Source organism: Microtus oregoni, unplaced genomic scaffold, assembly GCF_018167655.1.
Source record: "Microtus oregoni isolate MIOR12 unplaced genomic scaffold, Mior012 000087F_ref0000451, whole genome shotgun sequence".
Classification (NCBI taxonomy): Eukaryota; Metazoa; Chordata; class Mammalia; order Rodentia; family Cricetidae; genus Microtus; species Microtus oregoni.
This window is the reverse complement of record NW_024544554.1, coordinates 2,617,180-2,631,993: the sequence shown is the minus strand read 5'-3', so window position 1 is coordinate 2,631,993 and position 14,814 is coordinate 2,617,180. Positions and strand designations below refer to the sequence as shown.

At 47.4% G+C, this 14,814-nt stretch overlaps 1 protein-coding gene across 1 annotated transcript in view; it reads left to right on the top strand.

The window, feature by feature from the left end:
• The first annotated feature begins 7,050 nt into the window (after positions 1-7,050).
• The window catches only part of LOC121442179 (signal transducer and activator of transcription 1-like), a 38,076-nt gene continuing 30,312 nt past the window's right edge, over positions 7,051-14,814 (top strand). The window contains exons 1-5 of the mRNA XM_041643613.1: positions 7,051-7,188; positions 7,456-7,581; positions 9,804-9,934; positions 10,614-10,758; positions 13,092-13,190. Coding sequence (XP_041499547.1) covers positions 9,807-9,934; positions 10,614-10,758; positions 13,092-13,190 — 372 coding nt within the window. The 5' untranslated portion in view covers positions 7,051-7,188; positions 7,456-7,581; positions 9,804-9,806. The remainder of the gene's footprint in view (positions 7,189-7,455; positions 7,582-9,803; positions 9,935-10,613; positions 10,759-13,091; positions 13,191-14,814) is intronic.

Sequence of the window (14,814 nt, the reverse complement as noted above, 5' to 3'; positions counted from 1 at the left end):
AGGCGGTGAATGGGGGGGGGGGGCAGCGGTACAAAGGACTGGTTTCATTTACATACTGGAGGGAGGTTGTTCTGACTCTAACACCCAGGGCAAGAGGTATAAGGGCCTGTGGAAGGTCTGAACTGACCCGGGATCCCTACCCCCAGTGTTAAGGTCAGCAAGGCACTAGGAAAAATTCTGAGGACAGCTCTGTACCCAGGATGCCCGTCTCCTGCAGGGCTTCCCATTTGAGTCACAAAGACGGAAATTTCTGCGTTAACTTGCTCAGTCGTCCTACGTGTCATTCCGTGTACGTGTGAAAGACGCTGAGCACGACCCAGAGACGCATGGGGGCTGTTGGTTGCTTTCATGAAGTGTGAGTCGGAGCATAGCCAAAGTCTCTCCTGAATTACTGTGCTCTGGTACGGCAAGATGGAAACAGAAGGGCAGATGTAGTGTTTGGAGGGTTATAAAAAGTTATCAGAAGTGACCAGCGAAGACCCAGCTAAACACGGGAAGGCCAGCGCCAACCTATGAACTCAGCCAGTTAGTTAGGGTCCCAAAGACCAGTAGGTAAAAACTTGGGGTTCAGGAACCCATGAAGTGGGGGATGGGAGAGGAGCCTGGTGAAGTACGGACAGGGTGGGATAAAATGAGAAGAAGAAAAAAAAAAAAGGCAGATGGAACCAAATTCTGTAGGGCCTTTGTGGGGAAAGCTAAAGGCGCTGGATTCTATTGCCCAAGCCAGGAATTAAATATAAAAGCGGCGGTATAAAATTTGCTTCTTCATTCTAAGTTTTTCTTCAAATGAACGTGTAACAAGGGTTCTTCTGAAATGAACGCCCCCTCCCTGTGCTCCTCTGTGTGGAATGGCTTCTGCAGGGCAGGGCATTTAGGACCCTGCCCTTGAATTTCCGCTCCACTGCGGTCTCAAAATCCTTAGAGGTTTTGCACTTAGCCCCACGTTTCCATGTGTCTTGGGCTCCGCATATTATCCTGCCGAGCCAGTGTTCCTAGCATGAGAAAGAAACGTGGCTCTGTCTTGCGGGGTTTACGCACAAACTGCATGTTGGGGTGCGGAAGACGGGTGTCGTGGGTCCCCACTGAAGAGGCCTGGCAGTATGTGCCAGTTAGGTTGGTCTTCCCCACTTCTACCTAGAATGCTGCCATCCCAGATTCAGGAAAGTCATAAAAACCGCGGGCAGGGCCCAGTGCTTTTGTTCCTCAGCCAAAGTCAGAATCATTTTCCAGTGACTAAGGTATTCTCCTCCCTTTATTCTTCCATGCTATTGCGATCAGCCTGGGTGGCGAGGGAGGAGGGGGGGGGGGGGGGAAGGAAAGTCGCCCTCCGCTCCCTGCAAGACCCACCCACCTACCCAAGAGCCGAGCCTGCGCAGTGCGTGGCGTGGGGGGGGTGTGTGAGCGGGAGTGGGCGGGGAGGGCGGGGCGGGGCAGCGGTGGGAAAGCCCCGGGCCCGCGCCTGCGCGCTGTCTGCCGGTCGGTGCTTTCGCTTTTCGATTTCCTCTCAGAGGAGCCGGTTCTCGGTGCCGGCTGGTTTCCCCGAAAGCACGTGGTGCGGCTCTTCCCGGCAGCCGCCTTCCCACCCCCCGCGGGGGCGAGCACGCCCGCGCGGCGCAGCGCCCCTAGCGGCGAGCACCGTGCGGGCCGCCCGCGGGGTCCCAAAGGGATTATATTCTAGGTCCCTTAAAAACGTATGTGACCGGGACCCACCACCTTAACGTTAGCAACTTAGAATATCTTCCCTGGGTTTTTATTTCTTTATATTTGCAGGAGCCTTAGAATGCAGACTATCTTTTATTCTTTTTTTTTTAATTTAGCTGTTCATCGGATGTTTCCCAATGCAATTAGTCGCCGTCAGCATAACTTTGATAGTCTGTCACTATCAAATTGTGCTTTGATGTGCAAATATGAATTGCGCCTTGTCAGCTAGAATAATTTTTTTCACCAACTTTGGTAACAGTGCCCTCCAGCACAAACCGTTCCCTCACAACTAGTCATTTCCTTATGGCCCATTTCCTGTAAGTCCAAGAATATTGTGAAAGTTTTCACAGATTTTATGTATTGTTTTTATGTGAATACGTGTGTTCCTGCATGAGTTAATGAGCACCACATGCATGCAGGTGCCCTCAGAGGCCAGAGGGCATGGGATCCCCTAGAACCGAAACGGGTTGCAGGTGGCTGTGAGTTGCTTAATGGGAACGCAATCCCAGCCCTCTCAAAAGACAGACTATTCTCTAAGTCATCTCTCCATCCTCGGCTTTTTAATGTGTGGTAGAATTTTGCATGATGTACCACTTCTCATTAACGAGAAGAATTTGGCTTGGCAGCGCCGTTTCCCCCAAAAGTGTCGTTTCCCCAAAAGTGTATAGGGCAGAAACATATCGTGTGCACACAGCAAGTTTAAGATGTGGCATGTATCTTGTATTTCAACAAGCTGCGCGGTACAGGGACTCCCACAGAGCTGCTATTAGCTGAGCTTTGGAAACACTCATCAAGCATAAGGGGAGAAACAAAAGCTAAACCCGAGTCATCAAAGTAATTTTAAGAGCAGTGTATTTCCATCTGGGTCCAGCTATGTTTCATATAAACCAAAAGGGCCAATACAAAATAAAGTGACATTCTTGGGACTGCGTAGTAGCAAGACCTACAGTGGACAAGGAAAAGTGAGAAAACAGCAGGAATTTTTTTTAGGCATTCCAATGGATAGCCATTTAAACTATGGCAATACTACTGATTGTATAGCATAGCTAAGTTATAATAGGTCTAACTTAGTTATACCTATTAGAAGGTATAGCTAAGTTAGAATAGGTCACCTGAGAGGCAAGAGAAGTCTGTGAACATTTTGCTATACATTTATTTGCTGGACATTAAGCTGCCCTGTTGAAACAGATCAAGGTTGTGAGGAAATACCCCATATCTCATACCTGCCCAGTCTTTTGATGAGCGAGTCATAGGCACACACAGGGTAAGGCATTCCTTGAAGAGATGTTCCAGGCCAAATGCCTTGGGGATGGGAAATAGGCTTGTTCCACTTAAGAATTTTTGGTTTAGGTTTCAGTTTTGATATTCTCTGCTCCCTGCCTCTCTGTAAGATCTGCATCAGTGATCAGGTAGATAACATAGAACACATAACACATGTACAATAAAGGCATTTAAATAATCTGGTATATAACATAGAACACAGAACACATGTGCAATAAATACAAGTTGGCAAAACAGTCATTTACCACTGCTGGTAAAGACCAGCCAATGCTCTGGATCAGGCCCGTCTGAAATTGCCCGAGTGTTCGCACAAATCTAACGTGCAACCCTGGAGGACAGCACTGCCCCCACAGTGGCCCATCGTCCTTCATCCCTCAAAAGGCTGACCTCACTTGCCCAGACATAACAGGGCTCCAACTGATACAAAGTCTTATCTGTTACCTAATAGTGTTCAAAACAAGTCACAGGCCAGCCCAGATTCAAAGGTTGAGGAGAACGTTCCCTCCATCTGTTAAGGAAGTCAGTAAGCAGCTGCATTGCAGAGAGGAGCAGAAAGCAGACGCGAGCATGGTGGCCACTGAAAGTCCCACGTTGGGTGAAGGACTGTGTAGATGCTATCTATCCATTCGCCTTGCCTGGTGGCGTTTCTATTTGAGTGCTTCTATTTCTAGCTGCCGTAATATTTATTTAATAATGGCCATAATGCAACAAGACAGGTATAGTCGATTAACGTAAGAGAAAGACAGAATACAAGAAGGGGTGGATAAGGAATAAGGATGATCTTGATTGTTGTTTTTCCAAGGAAAAAGAAATGTTCCTGAAATGAGAGATTCAGAACACTTTCTAGGAGTCCTTCCCCTCACCATCACGAATCACGAGTTAGTCCAGTGCCTTCGTTATCCGTTGTACAACGTGGCTCCTAGGTTCCTCACCACCATGGACTTCCTTTTGTCTACATACCAGTTCAGGCATGGTAAAGCACAATTTCTTCTTACCTGATTCTTCTGGTTGATTTCCAGTGACTGAAGGGACGCTTGTCATAGCCTGGCCCTTTCCTTCAAGCCCAATGCAAGTCTTTGTATTCGTTGTTTTACATTGTACCCTATTGGCAATATGGCCAGCAGCAGCGTTCTAACCTGTTAAGATTAGAATGATTATTTTGTCATCTGGAAAGCAGCTGATTCGAAGGGGTTGCGGGGGGGGGGATCTCAGATACACAGTGAGAGCCAGTATGGGCCAGTTCTCCAGGCATCAGGCTCGAGGGGGTTGCCTTGGACTTTCTCCTGGATCAAGCAGTAGGAGCAGCTGCACCTGGGAATACCACTTCTTGGAAAAAAGAATGAGAAAACAATAACAAATGGATGCCAAGGAGCATGGCAAGTTACAATTCCTTCTCTGACAGTTACAATTCCTACAATTCCAACTACATTCCTTTTACTGGAAGAAGCCACAAGCCTGAGTCAGGGCACAGAGAGGTACCCTCTATTCTCAGTGAGCCCATGACGAGTTAGGAAGAAAAACAAGATTGGAAAATTACAATTTACCAGATATGCCATTGTTTTTTTTTTTTTAGTTTTATGTCTTCTGCATACTTGATATTGTTGTTACAAAGATTCAACTTCCTGAGTTGAATCTTGCAAAATGGTATCACGTATTTGGAAGTATCTTTCTTCTAGGTTTCTGTTTTGGTTTTGGAAATTTTTCGTGTGTTTCTTTTGCTTGCGTTTCATTTTTTAAAATTTGAGATTATAATTGTATTTTTCCCTTTCCTCCCTCCAAGCTGTCCCATATACCCCTCCCTGCTCTCCTTTAGAGTCGTGGCCTCTTTTTTTCACCAATTGTTATTACATGTATATAACTTAAGTATAATCTGTTCAATCTGCATAATGTTGTTTGCATGTGTGTTTTCAGGGCTGACTTTCGGGGCACTGGACAATCTCTTCCCCAAACCCCACTCTGCTCCCAGCTTTCCTCAGTTGCTGTTGTTCTTTGAGGCCCTGTGTGCTCCCCTGCTCCCCTGCTCCCCGTCCAGTTCAGAAGCTGATGTGTTACATGGTAGTTCCTACAACATAAGAAAGAGATTTCTTTTCAGAAACTGTAACTTTTAGTGACAATAGCCCTTGAAGACTTCAAAAAACATAAAGAATTACAATGAAAACTTTGAGGGCAAAATACAGACACATTTAATTAGGTAATTAGACAAGTAGATCTCAGACAGGAAGAAAGGCAGGGACATTGAGAGCTCCGGGATGACTTGGTGAGGGTGGATGTGTGACAATAAACTATACAGATGGGGAGAAAGAACATTGGCTGTAATATGCGTGTGTGTGTGCACACCCCTGGGAAGTTTCTTAGATCCTTCTCCTACCCAAAGTTGCTGCGCTATTCGAGGCTTGATTCAATAGCCATCTATCTGAAGGAACCGATCGATTCTGTAGGTACACATTCCCAGAAGATCTAGCCGGCCTCCGTTATACCTGTCGGAGAACGGACGTCTGCTCTGAGATTTTTTTAAGATGAGTTACCCATCAAATAATTTGGCGAGCACAGATGTTGGCTCAGGGGACTTTCCAAAGACAGCACGGACTGGTGAGAGGAGTGTGCGTGGAGGGGGAAGAGCTTGGCTTATTCAGAGAATAAAAGTGCTGAGGCAAGCAATGAAAAATATGGCACAAGTTATTCAGAAGGTGATAGGGGAACACGGCTTTAGAGAATACATTGAGAAATTTGAATTGTATAGGAGCAAACAAGAAAAGCCATGATTAATATTTTTTGAGTTTGGAATGACACGATCAGTTTTGCAATTAGATAAAGATCACTAAAATGACTACATGGAGATTGAACTAAGTGGGAGGGGCGAGCTGAAAGAAGGCAGTCATGTGGGAAGCTAATGCCGTAATTCAGGCTAGAGTTCGGGGCGGTGGAAGAGGTAGGAAGAAATCAATGAAACTTTGGGGATAGGAGCAAGCCCCAAGGAAGCTTAAGGACCAAGCGCTGGAGAGCAGGAAGAAGGCACGCAGCTGATGACTTTTATTCTGAGTTTAACTGGTTTAAAGAGTCACTAGGTATCCCCGGACAGGGGGGCCGTGGAGCTTAGAGGAAAGCCAAGGGTTGGTATACATCTAGGATTGACCCAGAACATGGAAGCTGCTGGGGAGGCCACCAAAAGTACAATGGGAGAAGGGGAGATGAGGTCCTGACATTTGCGGTTAGTGGTTTAGTAATGGAGATGGGGGCCATAGAGAAGAGAAGTCCAGGAAGGAGCAAAGGAGCAAGGAGGTTCTATCCTCATGATGACAAGGGAGGAAAATTTCAACAATGAAGGTGTTAATTGCAGGAACTAGCTCTTGTAGACCAGCTGGCCTCGAACTTACAGAGAGATCCGCCTGCCACTGCCTCCCAAGTGCTGGCTGGGATTACCACCACCGCCCGGCTATGTTTTTCTTAAACTTCTTAATTAGATTTATTCATTTTATGTCATGTGTTTTGCTCGCATGTATGCATGTACACCACCTGCATGCTCGGTGCCTATATGTCAGAAGAGGGCACCACATCTTCTGGAACTTCCATGTGGGGACCAGGGATCCAACCAACGTCTGTGCCCTGCAAGAGAAAATTGTCTTAACTGCTGAGTTAAAGTTAAGTCCCTGTGTTGAAGGTTTTTAAACCGGGTAAGTAAAGCGGACATCCCCTGGCTTTCGAAACATGGCAGGTAATCGCCAGTCCCCAACTCTGCCTTCTCAGCGATGCAGCTACTTAAAGCTGGGTCTCCGAGACTAACCCTCCGCAAGCACAGAGCTTCCCTGTCGTTGTTCTCCAAACTTGTAAACAGAGCCTCCAGTCTGCGGTTTGCACCGCGTAGCGGAGCCCCAGCTTTCTTACCCAGGGGGATGGGGGGGGGGGGACGGGGGAGGGACAGGATGGGACACGAGGGACAGGAAGACCGAGACGCAGCCACACCGCGCGCGCGGCGGGGAGGTGGCGCGCTCACGGAACAGCCGGCTAAATCCCGCTGCTGATTGGCTGGTGCGGGAGGAGGCGGGGCGCCCTCGGCCTTTTCCTCAGCCCGGTGCTTTCGTTTTCCCCCCAGCGCTGAGTCGGTCGAGGCTCCTGGCGACCGCGGGAACCGCGCCCCTCAGACCCTCTTGGGACGCAGCTGAGCGGCGCAGGGAGATCTGCCCCGACTCGGGCACCCGCGTGCAGTGAGTGAGTGCCGGGTGCGGGTGAGGGCGGAGTGGGGCGCCCCTCCAGGTGCGGGGTCCGCTGCCTGCAGGTGACCTGGCACCGCGCATCACCGGGGACCCTCTGCTTAGCTCATGGCTCTTCTTGGAGCCCTTACCCTGGCCGTCCACACGGTTGGGTAATCGCAATAGACTTGTGCAATAGAAGGGTCTCCCGGAAGACTCTGCACTTTCCCACTTAACCCTTGCTCGCCTCACCGCCTGGCCACTTTCCGTTTTCTTCTTTCCGCAGTTGTAGCAGCTCTGTCCCGTCTCCAGAGCCACTGCCACCCCGTGCGCGCACGCAACAGGCACCCAATTTGCTGTGTTTGGCGGTTGCTTGTTGTTGAATCCCCAGCCTGCACCCGGAGACAGTTCAGTAAGTGTTCTTCACAGTCCAGTAAGTGTTCGTGGAAGTCAATGCATTTGGAATCTCAGTCATGCCTGTAAGCAGTTTTCTGGAACGTAAAAGTGATATGTAGTTACCGAAGCAGCACTAATAGTGTAATTATTACTTAATAATAACTCCCGGGCTACCACGGAGTAGTAAGTGTACAGGTGGGTGAAAGCTGTTTTTATCTGGGCGAAACGACTTGAGCCCCGATTGCTCAGTGAGGTTGCCAGACTCAAACTTGTAGGATCGTCATGGGGTTTGACTGTTGCTGCCCAAAGCCTACCGAAACATCCCAGGTTTCAGTAGGACACACTGTACCGTGCTCAGTAACGTTTATGATTAAAGCCATATACCGGGCACTGTCTGGGGTTCAGAGGATGCTAATAGCAAAATGTACCCCCTCCGAGTCGCTGATGCTTACAATACCGTGGGAGACAGTCATACACTTCACAGGGAAGATTGGAGCTGATGCTGTAATAAGCAGGGCAAGCAGATGTGGGCATGACAGATAGCTTTAGGAAGAAGGGTCGTTTATACAGACAGACCTTTGTTGGCAGCAGCGTGGTCCAGTCTGCGGCACAGGCTAGATTGGGAGGGTAGCATGTTTGTTGGAGGTGCAGAGACAGCTGGTCCTAAGACTGCAGAGGAAGAAGTCACCCCCAAACTCTGTTAGAGCCAGGCGATTGAGAGTCTTGCCAGTCTCGGGTTTCATGAGAATATTAACTTGGTTCTGGGTTTGTCAGGATGGGTCTCTCGATGGACAGGTTTGTATCCAGTGGAGCTTACACAGGCGCCATGGCCTGACAGTCCCTCATATTTGCTTTAGGCACGTCCCTAACAGGGCTGAGTAGGACTGATTTGGACGTCAACAGAGGTAAACCAGATGTAAAATATCAATTTGCTCCACGGACGTGCCACATGGTGGGTGGGCTGGAGTTCTTTTTTATTAGTACTTGAAATGGCAGCTAGTTTTGTAGTCCATTTTCGTGCGGCAGACGTGACTTCATTCGTGCCCACGAATGCGCAGAAGCATGTCTGAATATCCACACACCTCTAGACCCCACCGGATGCAGACCTTCCCCAGAGGTCTGGCAGGACTAGATTTGCATGAAGTGATGCCCGTGTGCACCGGTGCGTGACCTGTTACCTGATGGCCATACAAAATGTGTTCTTAAGAGTCCCTTAAATTAGGGAATGCCGTGATGCTTCCTATTTATCTATTTTATCCCTTCAAGTGCCGTTTAGCGTGGTTGCTTTGTTCTGACACGGTGACTCCCTGCGTAACCTTGCACACTAGGCTAGCACTCAGCACGCGGCTCAGGCTGACCTTGAATTCGCGGCCTTTTTGGCTCCGCTTTTCCAAGTGCCCTGATCTCAGGTGTGGTGTGCCAGGCACGGCTATTGTTTCCGTCCAGGGAGATGACACACCGCACATGGTTCAGCTCCGCAGGCTGGCCTCCGACTTCCACTCATAATGTGGTGCCACGCATGCAAAAAATAAAACGTAACAATCTTGAAATAAAATACAAGCTTTAAAATGGGCTGTACTTAGTAGAAAAGTTTTAGGAAGTGCTTGCGATATCTTCATTCTAAGAATGTTTTTTCTTTTCTGCTTGTTTGAGAAAAAGTAGAGATTCCTTTGTAAATATTATTGGATTCCCCAGCTTACTAGACCTTGTTCCCTTTCCTTTTCTTTAACAGAAAAGGTAATGAAGTACAAAGGAAAATATGAGATGGGTCTGGGTGAGAAACGAGCGCTCTGCAGAAAAATCTGTCAAGCGAAGGGGTAGTGTTTTCCAGGGAGGGGTGGCTATCCCTGAAGCAAGACGGCTAGTGTAGGCCGCGCCGACCTTTGAGTAAAGACCTGGGGATATGTTTTCTGCAGAAGAAAAAAAAATGATTCCAAAATTCAATAAAGATGAATATTAAATATAGATACCATTCACGTCGTGCTTTTCAGAGACTGTCAGGGTAGAGTAGTGGTTCTCGATCCCCTCGAGAAACCTCCATCTCCAAAGCATATTTGCATTCCATCACAAAAGGACAGTTAGGAAGCACCTCTGAAAACATTGTATGGTTGGGGATCACCACCACGGGGTACGGCTGTCTTAAAGGGTCTCCGCGTGAGGAAGGGTGAGAGCCCGCCGTTTCAGCGGCTCCGCCCGGAGCCGGAGCTGCCTGTTCACATGTGCGTGTTCTTCCTGCAGACGATGTCTCAGTGGTACGAACTTCAGCAGCTGGACTCCAAGTTCCTGGAGCAGGTTCACCAGCTGTACGATGATAGCTTTCCCATGGAAATCAGACAGTACCTGGCCCAGTGGCTGGAAAAGCAGGACTGGTGAGCAAAACCCCCTGGCGAGGGAGTGGAGTGTGTTTCAAAGATATCTGTCGATGAGGTCGCCTTGGAGCTGTGTTTACAGAAACTGAATCTCCCCAGTAGCCATAAAACCGAAGCCATGAGTCTTTAAGTACTTCCCAGTCTTAAACACATTATTTGCTAATGGCAAAAACTCTAAACGTTCTGAAAGTATTTGATATAGAAAGTCCAGGCCCCTGTTGGTTTTTTTCTGTCTGGGGATAAATACCACGAATAGTTTTTCTGGACAATCTCTGATACTTTCTATAATTTTTCGTCAGTTGTGTAGAACAGAAATACTATGCAAATTGCTAATAATACTAATAAGACTATGCAATAGCATGGTAATAACACTATGCAAATTGCTAATAATACTAATAAGACTATGCAATAACATGGTAATAACACTATGCAAATTGCTAATAATACTAATAAGACTATGCAATAACATGGTAATAACACTATGCAAATTGCTAATAATACTAATAAGACTATGCAATAACATGATAATAACACTATGTAAATTGCTAATAAAAGCAAGAAGAAAAAAAATAAGCCTAAGAAACGCGTTATCTTTGGACACTGTCCGGAAGGGAAGCAGCATTTCTTTTCGTGTGTTGTAAGTAGTGTCTGGAATGAGCTGTAAATTCCGTTCTCCTAGGGAGCACGCTGCCAATGACGATTCCTTTGCCACCATCCGCTTCCATGACCTGCTTTCCCAGCTGGATGATCAGTACAGCCGCTTTTCTCTGGAGAATAACTTTCTGTTGCAGCACAACATAAGGAAAAGCAAGCGCAATCTTCAGGTACGAACCGGCATTGTGCGTTACTGGAACCATCTCTGCGCTTACTTCAAGCCTCTCCCGTACTTCCGCTCAGCAGATGCTCAGCACCCACTCGCTGGTGTTCAGAGAAGTTACAGGGACAAAGGAACTCTCTTTATGTGGCGAACGCTTATAAAACATAAATCAATACAATTTCAATTCATTTTTTTTTTTCCGAGACAGGGTTTCTCTGTAGCTTTGGAGCCTGTCCTGGAACTAACTCTTGTAGACCAGGCTGGCCTCGAACTCACAGAGATCCACCTGCCTCTGTCTCCCAAGTGCTGGGATTAAAGGCATGCGCCACCACCACCTGGCGTTCAATTCATTTTATAAACGCACAAAAGATTTCAGGTTTAAGTGTCATGCTGTAAAACTTTGTTTCACTAAAAATTGTTACTATTGAGACCAAAGGAAAGGGGCTTCATTTTCAGAACAGTGAGCTACAGTAACTCACTAAGCTCCAAGAAATTTTAGCGATCAGCTGAATGAATCTTAAGCCCTTGTGGGTCCAGATGAAGATACTCCAGGAAGGTCTGGCCCACTTGGGGCCCAGTGCGTGAGTGACTTGGACCAGAGCCACTTTGCCTTGCTTCTGGCAGACTTGTCTACCACTGGCTCTTCAGATGTCCCCCCAGCGTGCCCTTAGCCTGGCCACCACGCTTTTTCTATTGCATAACACTTTCTTGTTTTAACAGAAACGAAAGCTTTCATGGGACACAACAAAACATTTCACCATAGGTAGTTGGAAGCCTTCTATTCTGTTTTCTCTCTGAAGAGGTCTGTGAGCTGCTATCAGTGAGATGGGAAATCATATTAAGTTGATAAAATTTTGCTCCTATTCAGGCTGCTTGGTGGTGAATTTGTGGCTGCCAGTACTTTGCACAATAGCCTTGACCGTGAAAACAGAACGCTTGAGATGAATTTTTTTTCTAGTTACAAGTACAGTTTACTTCAGTTGCTGTGTTGAGGAATTAGTTGGAGATTATCACGAATAGTTCCTATGTCGTGCATTGTCTCCATGTTCTAACAGAAGGCAGTTGGCTTCAGGATTACAGGCAATGGATACTAGAGCATTTAGGAAGAGGTGTGGGGTATGGTCAGTGCTCAGAGTGCCTGCTTGGCCTGCCTGAAACTCTGAATTTTTTACACTTAATACTGCCCCAAACCCTCAGGATCCACATACGAAAATATTTTCTTTTTAAATCAAATTGCTCAAATTTGGTAAGACAAAGTAATTTTTGTCCTAATTTATAAAAGGAGTAATTTTGTTTTCTATAAAAATATGTTACTGGGCGTGGTGGCCAACAGTGGTACACACCTTTAATCCCAGCACTCAAGGAGGCAAAGGCAGGGAGACTTTGGGAGTTCCAGGACAGTTACGACTACATAAAGACCCTGTCTCAAAAAACCAAAAACCGCCAGGCGGTGGTGGCCCACGCCTTTAATCCCAGCACTCGGGAGGCAGAGACAGGCGGATCTCTGTGAGTTCGAGGCCAGCCTGGTCTACAGAGTGAGTTCCAGGACAGGCTCCAAAGCTACAGAGAAACCCTGTCTCGAAAAACCAAAAACAAACAAAAACCAAAACAAAATAACAACAGCAAAAAAAAAAAAATCCCTTAAGTCAGATTTAGTGGGCATACGATAAGCTTCTTAAGGAATAGAAAGACGTGTACCAAACAAAGATTTTACAGACTTTCTACTCATGACCACGTTTTACCCAAGAAATTTTTCCACAACTTCATGCGTCTCAGTATATAAAATAGTTAATACTGCTCAGGCATTTATTGATAATAAATAAATAGAAATTTATTTTAAAAAGATTCTTTGACATCCTTGCAATTCTACCGTTTATTAAAGATGGAATCCAATTTACCTACACAGTCATGAAGTCTATGTCTAATATGATAAAATTAAAAGACCTGAATAAAATTCATTTCCATAAGTAAAGCCCTTGTGTTCCCCGTAAGAGCAGAAACTTTGTCAACTCCAACCCTACTGTCCATCCCAGGCAGCTGTCTGCAGTCAGGCTGTTTGTTTTGGACCCTGGCGTTGTGCTGTGTGAAGGCAGATGCTGTGCACAGCGCCCATGCTCGTGTGCTCAGAAGCAAGGCGTCATGGAGTAGACCGGTGCCACACGGAAGCAATGCCAGAGTCCACTTCAGGGTCCTTATCTATCTGATTTAATGTACTTGTAGTCTGCATGTTTGGAAACCTTTCACGGTTGCCCAAATCCCAATGATCCTCATATTCCATTCCATTACCACCTGTGGCTATTCCGAAACTTATTTTTATTTACCCTTATCACCTGTGTCTAGGATAACTTCCAGGAAGATCCCGTACAGATGTCCATGATCATCCATAATTGCCTGAAGGAAGAGAGGAAGATTTTGGAAAATGCCCAGAGATTTAATCAGGTACTTTATTCTAAGCGGTACTAACTGTTAGGAGGGAAATGTATGAAATACATCGTGTATTTCACAGATATTGCCAGGGCCTTTCTTAAGTCACTGATAAATACACCCCTGACTTTTTAACTCCAGGAAGCAGGGATGGTCAGATCCAGGAATTTTCTAGAACAGTGCTTTAAGAAGCACCCTTGTCTAGTGGAGTTGACTCCTAATGAGAATATGGGCTTGGAATCGAGGTGCTTGCTGGCAGAGGTGGAGATGCCACGCTGCTTGATGCCATGGCTGGGCGGGGCCTGTGTGTGAAGAGGGCAGGTCAGGAATGGAGGCAGACAGAATCATCGAGTTGGGGGGGGGGAGGTTGGCCATGGCAGGTGTACTCCGAGTTCCTGGAGACAGGAAAAGCCCCGCAATTCAGGCTGTGTTGGGGACGGTGAAGGACCGCTCTGCAGTTGTGGCTTGAGTCTCTCGGAGAATGTTGCCTGCTGAGGGAGAAGCCAGAGCAAGGCAGGACGAGGACGTTTCTAGGACACGGCAGGTTTGGGAGAGTAAGAGAAAAATCATTAGGAAAATGAAAGCTTCAGTTTGAACGAGATGAAGACGCCCGCGGATGTTCAGACATCAAACCGTGGATGAATCAGAGTTCTAGTATTACTGGCTTTGGGGTCACAGTTTCGCTAGTCATCCTGTAGGCCTGCCCAGCAACTGGGTTCAGTGAGGCTTTGGCTGTTGCGGGCGGCATTTTTCATTCCTTTCTTGAGAAGTGTCGAGGGACTTGAGGACCAGGTAGGCAGGTGGCTGTGAAGCCAATGTCGCACGAGCTCTGGCCAAACCATCCCAAGCCTGGGAGGAGCATGCAGAGGGCACAGTAAAATCTGTGCCTTGTGTGTTTTGTCAGTAGGTAACGAAGTGAACTCCGCTACAGTGGGAAAAGGGGGCAAAGGTCAGTGCTGGCGAAGGCCTTTCTCCCTGCTTTTGTGACCTCTTTGCCACAGTCCTGGAGAACCCGTGCTTCCCTCGGGCGTTTAGATACTGTTCGCCTACGATGGCGAAGACGCTTTGACGTGCTATGCATGTAATGTTGTTTGTCCTAACCTGAAGCTGCACGGCTCAGTTGGTACCTGTCCTAATGCATGTATATCAGAATCACAGTGAGATCTGGCTGCCTTGGCTCCTAGCGGAGCAGGCTGATCCCCAGCTGGCGTGTGTGTAAGAAGCCTGCAGAGGGGGTTTTTCTTTATGCGGACTTTCCATGTTAGCGGCAGCATGCGGTGGCTCTCCTCGTGTGTCAGATACACCAGCTTGACAGAAGGAGAGACTGCCCACCTCTGCACACTGGTTTGCCACCCTTCACGTTTGACCTCGAGCCTAGCGTGGGCATTGCAGGCAGCACGGGCAATCTCCGTTCTGCCATACCAGTCCCGCCCTCTGGCTACCTCATAGGGACTTGAAGGCTTGCCCGCTTTTGGACTGCTGGTTAGAAATACATACGACTTGGGGGAGAGGTTCATTTTGAGCCACCCCGATGACCCCTGAGGGTTGCACCCTTTGCCAAGGCCCCTTTGGATGTGAAGGAAAGTCTCAGTTGTGGGGTCGGGTGGGGTGCAGCTTAGGGAGAGTAAGAGGCACATTG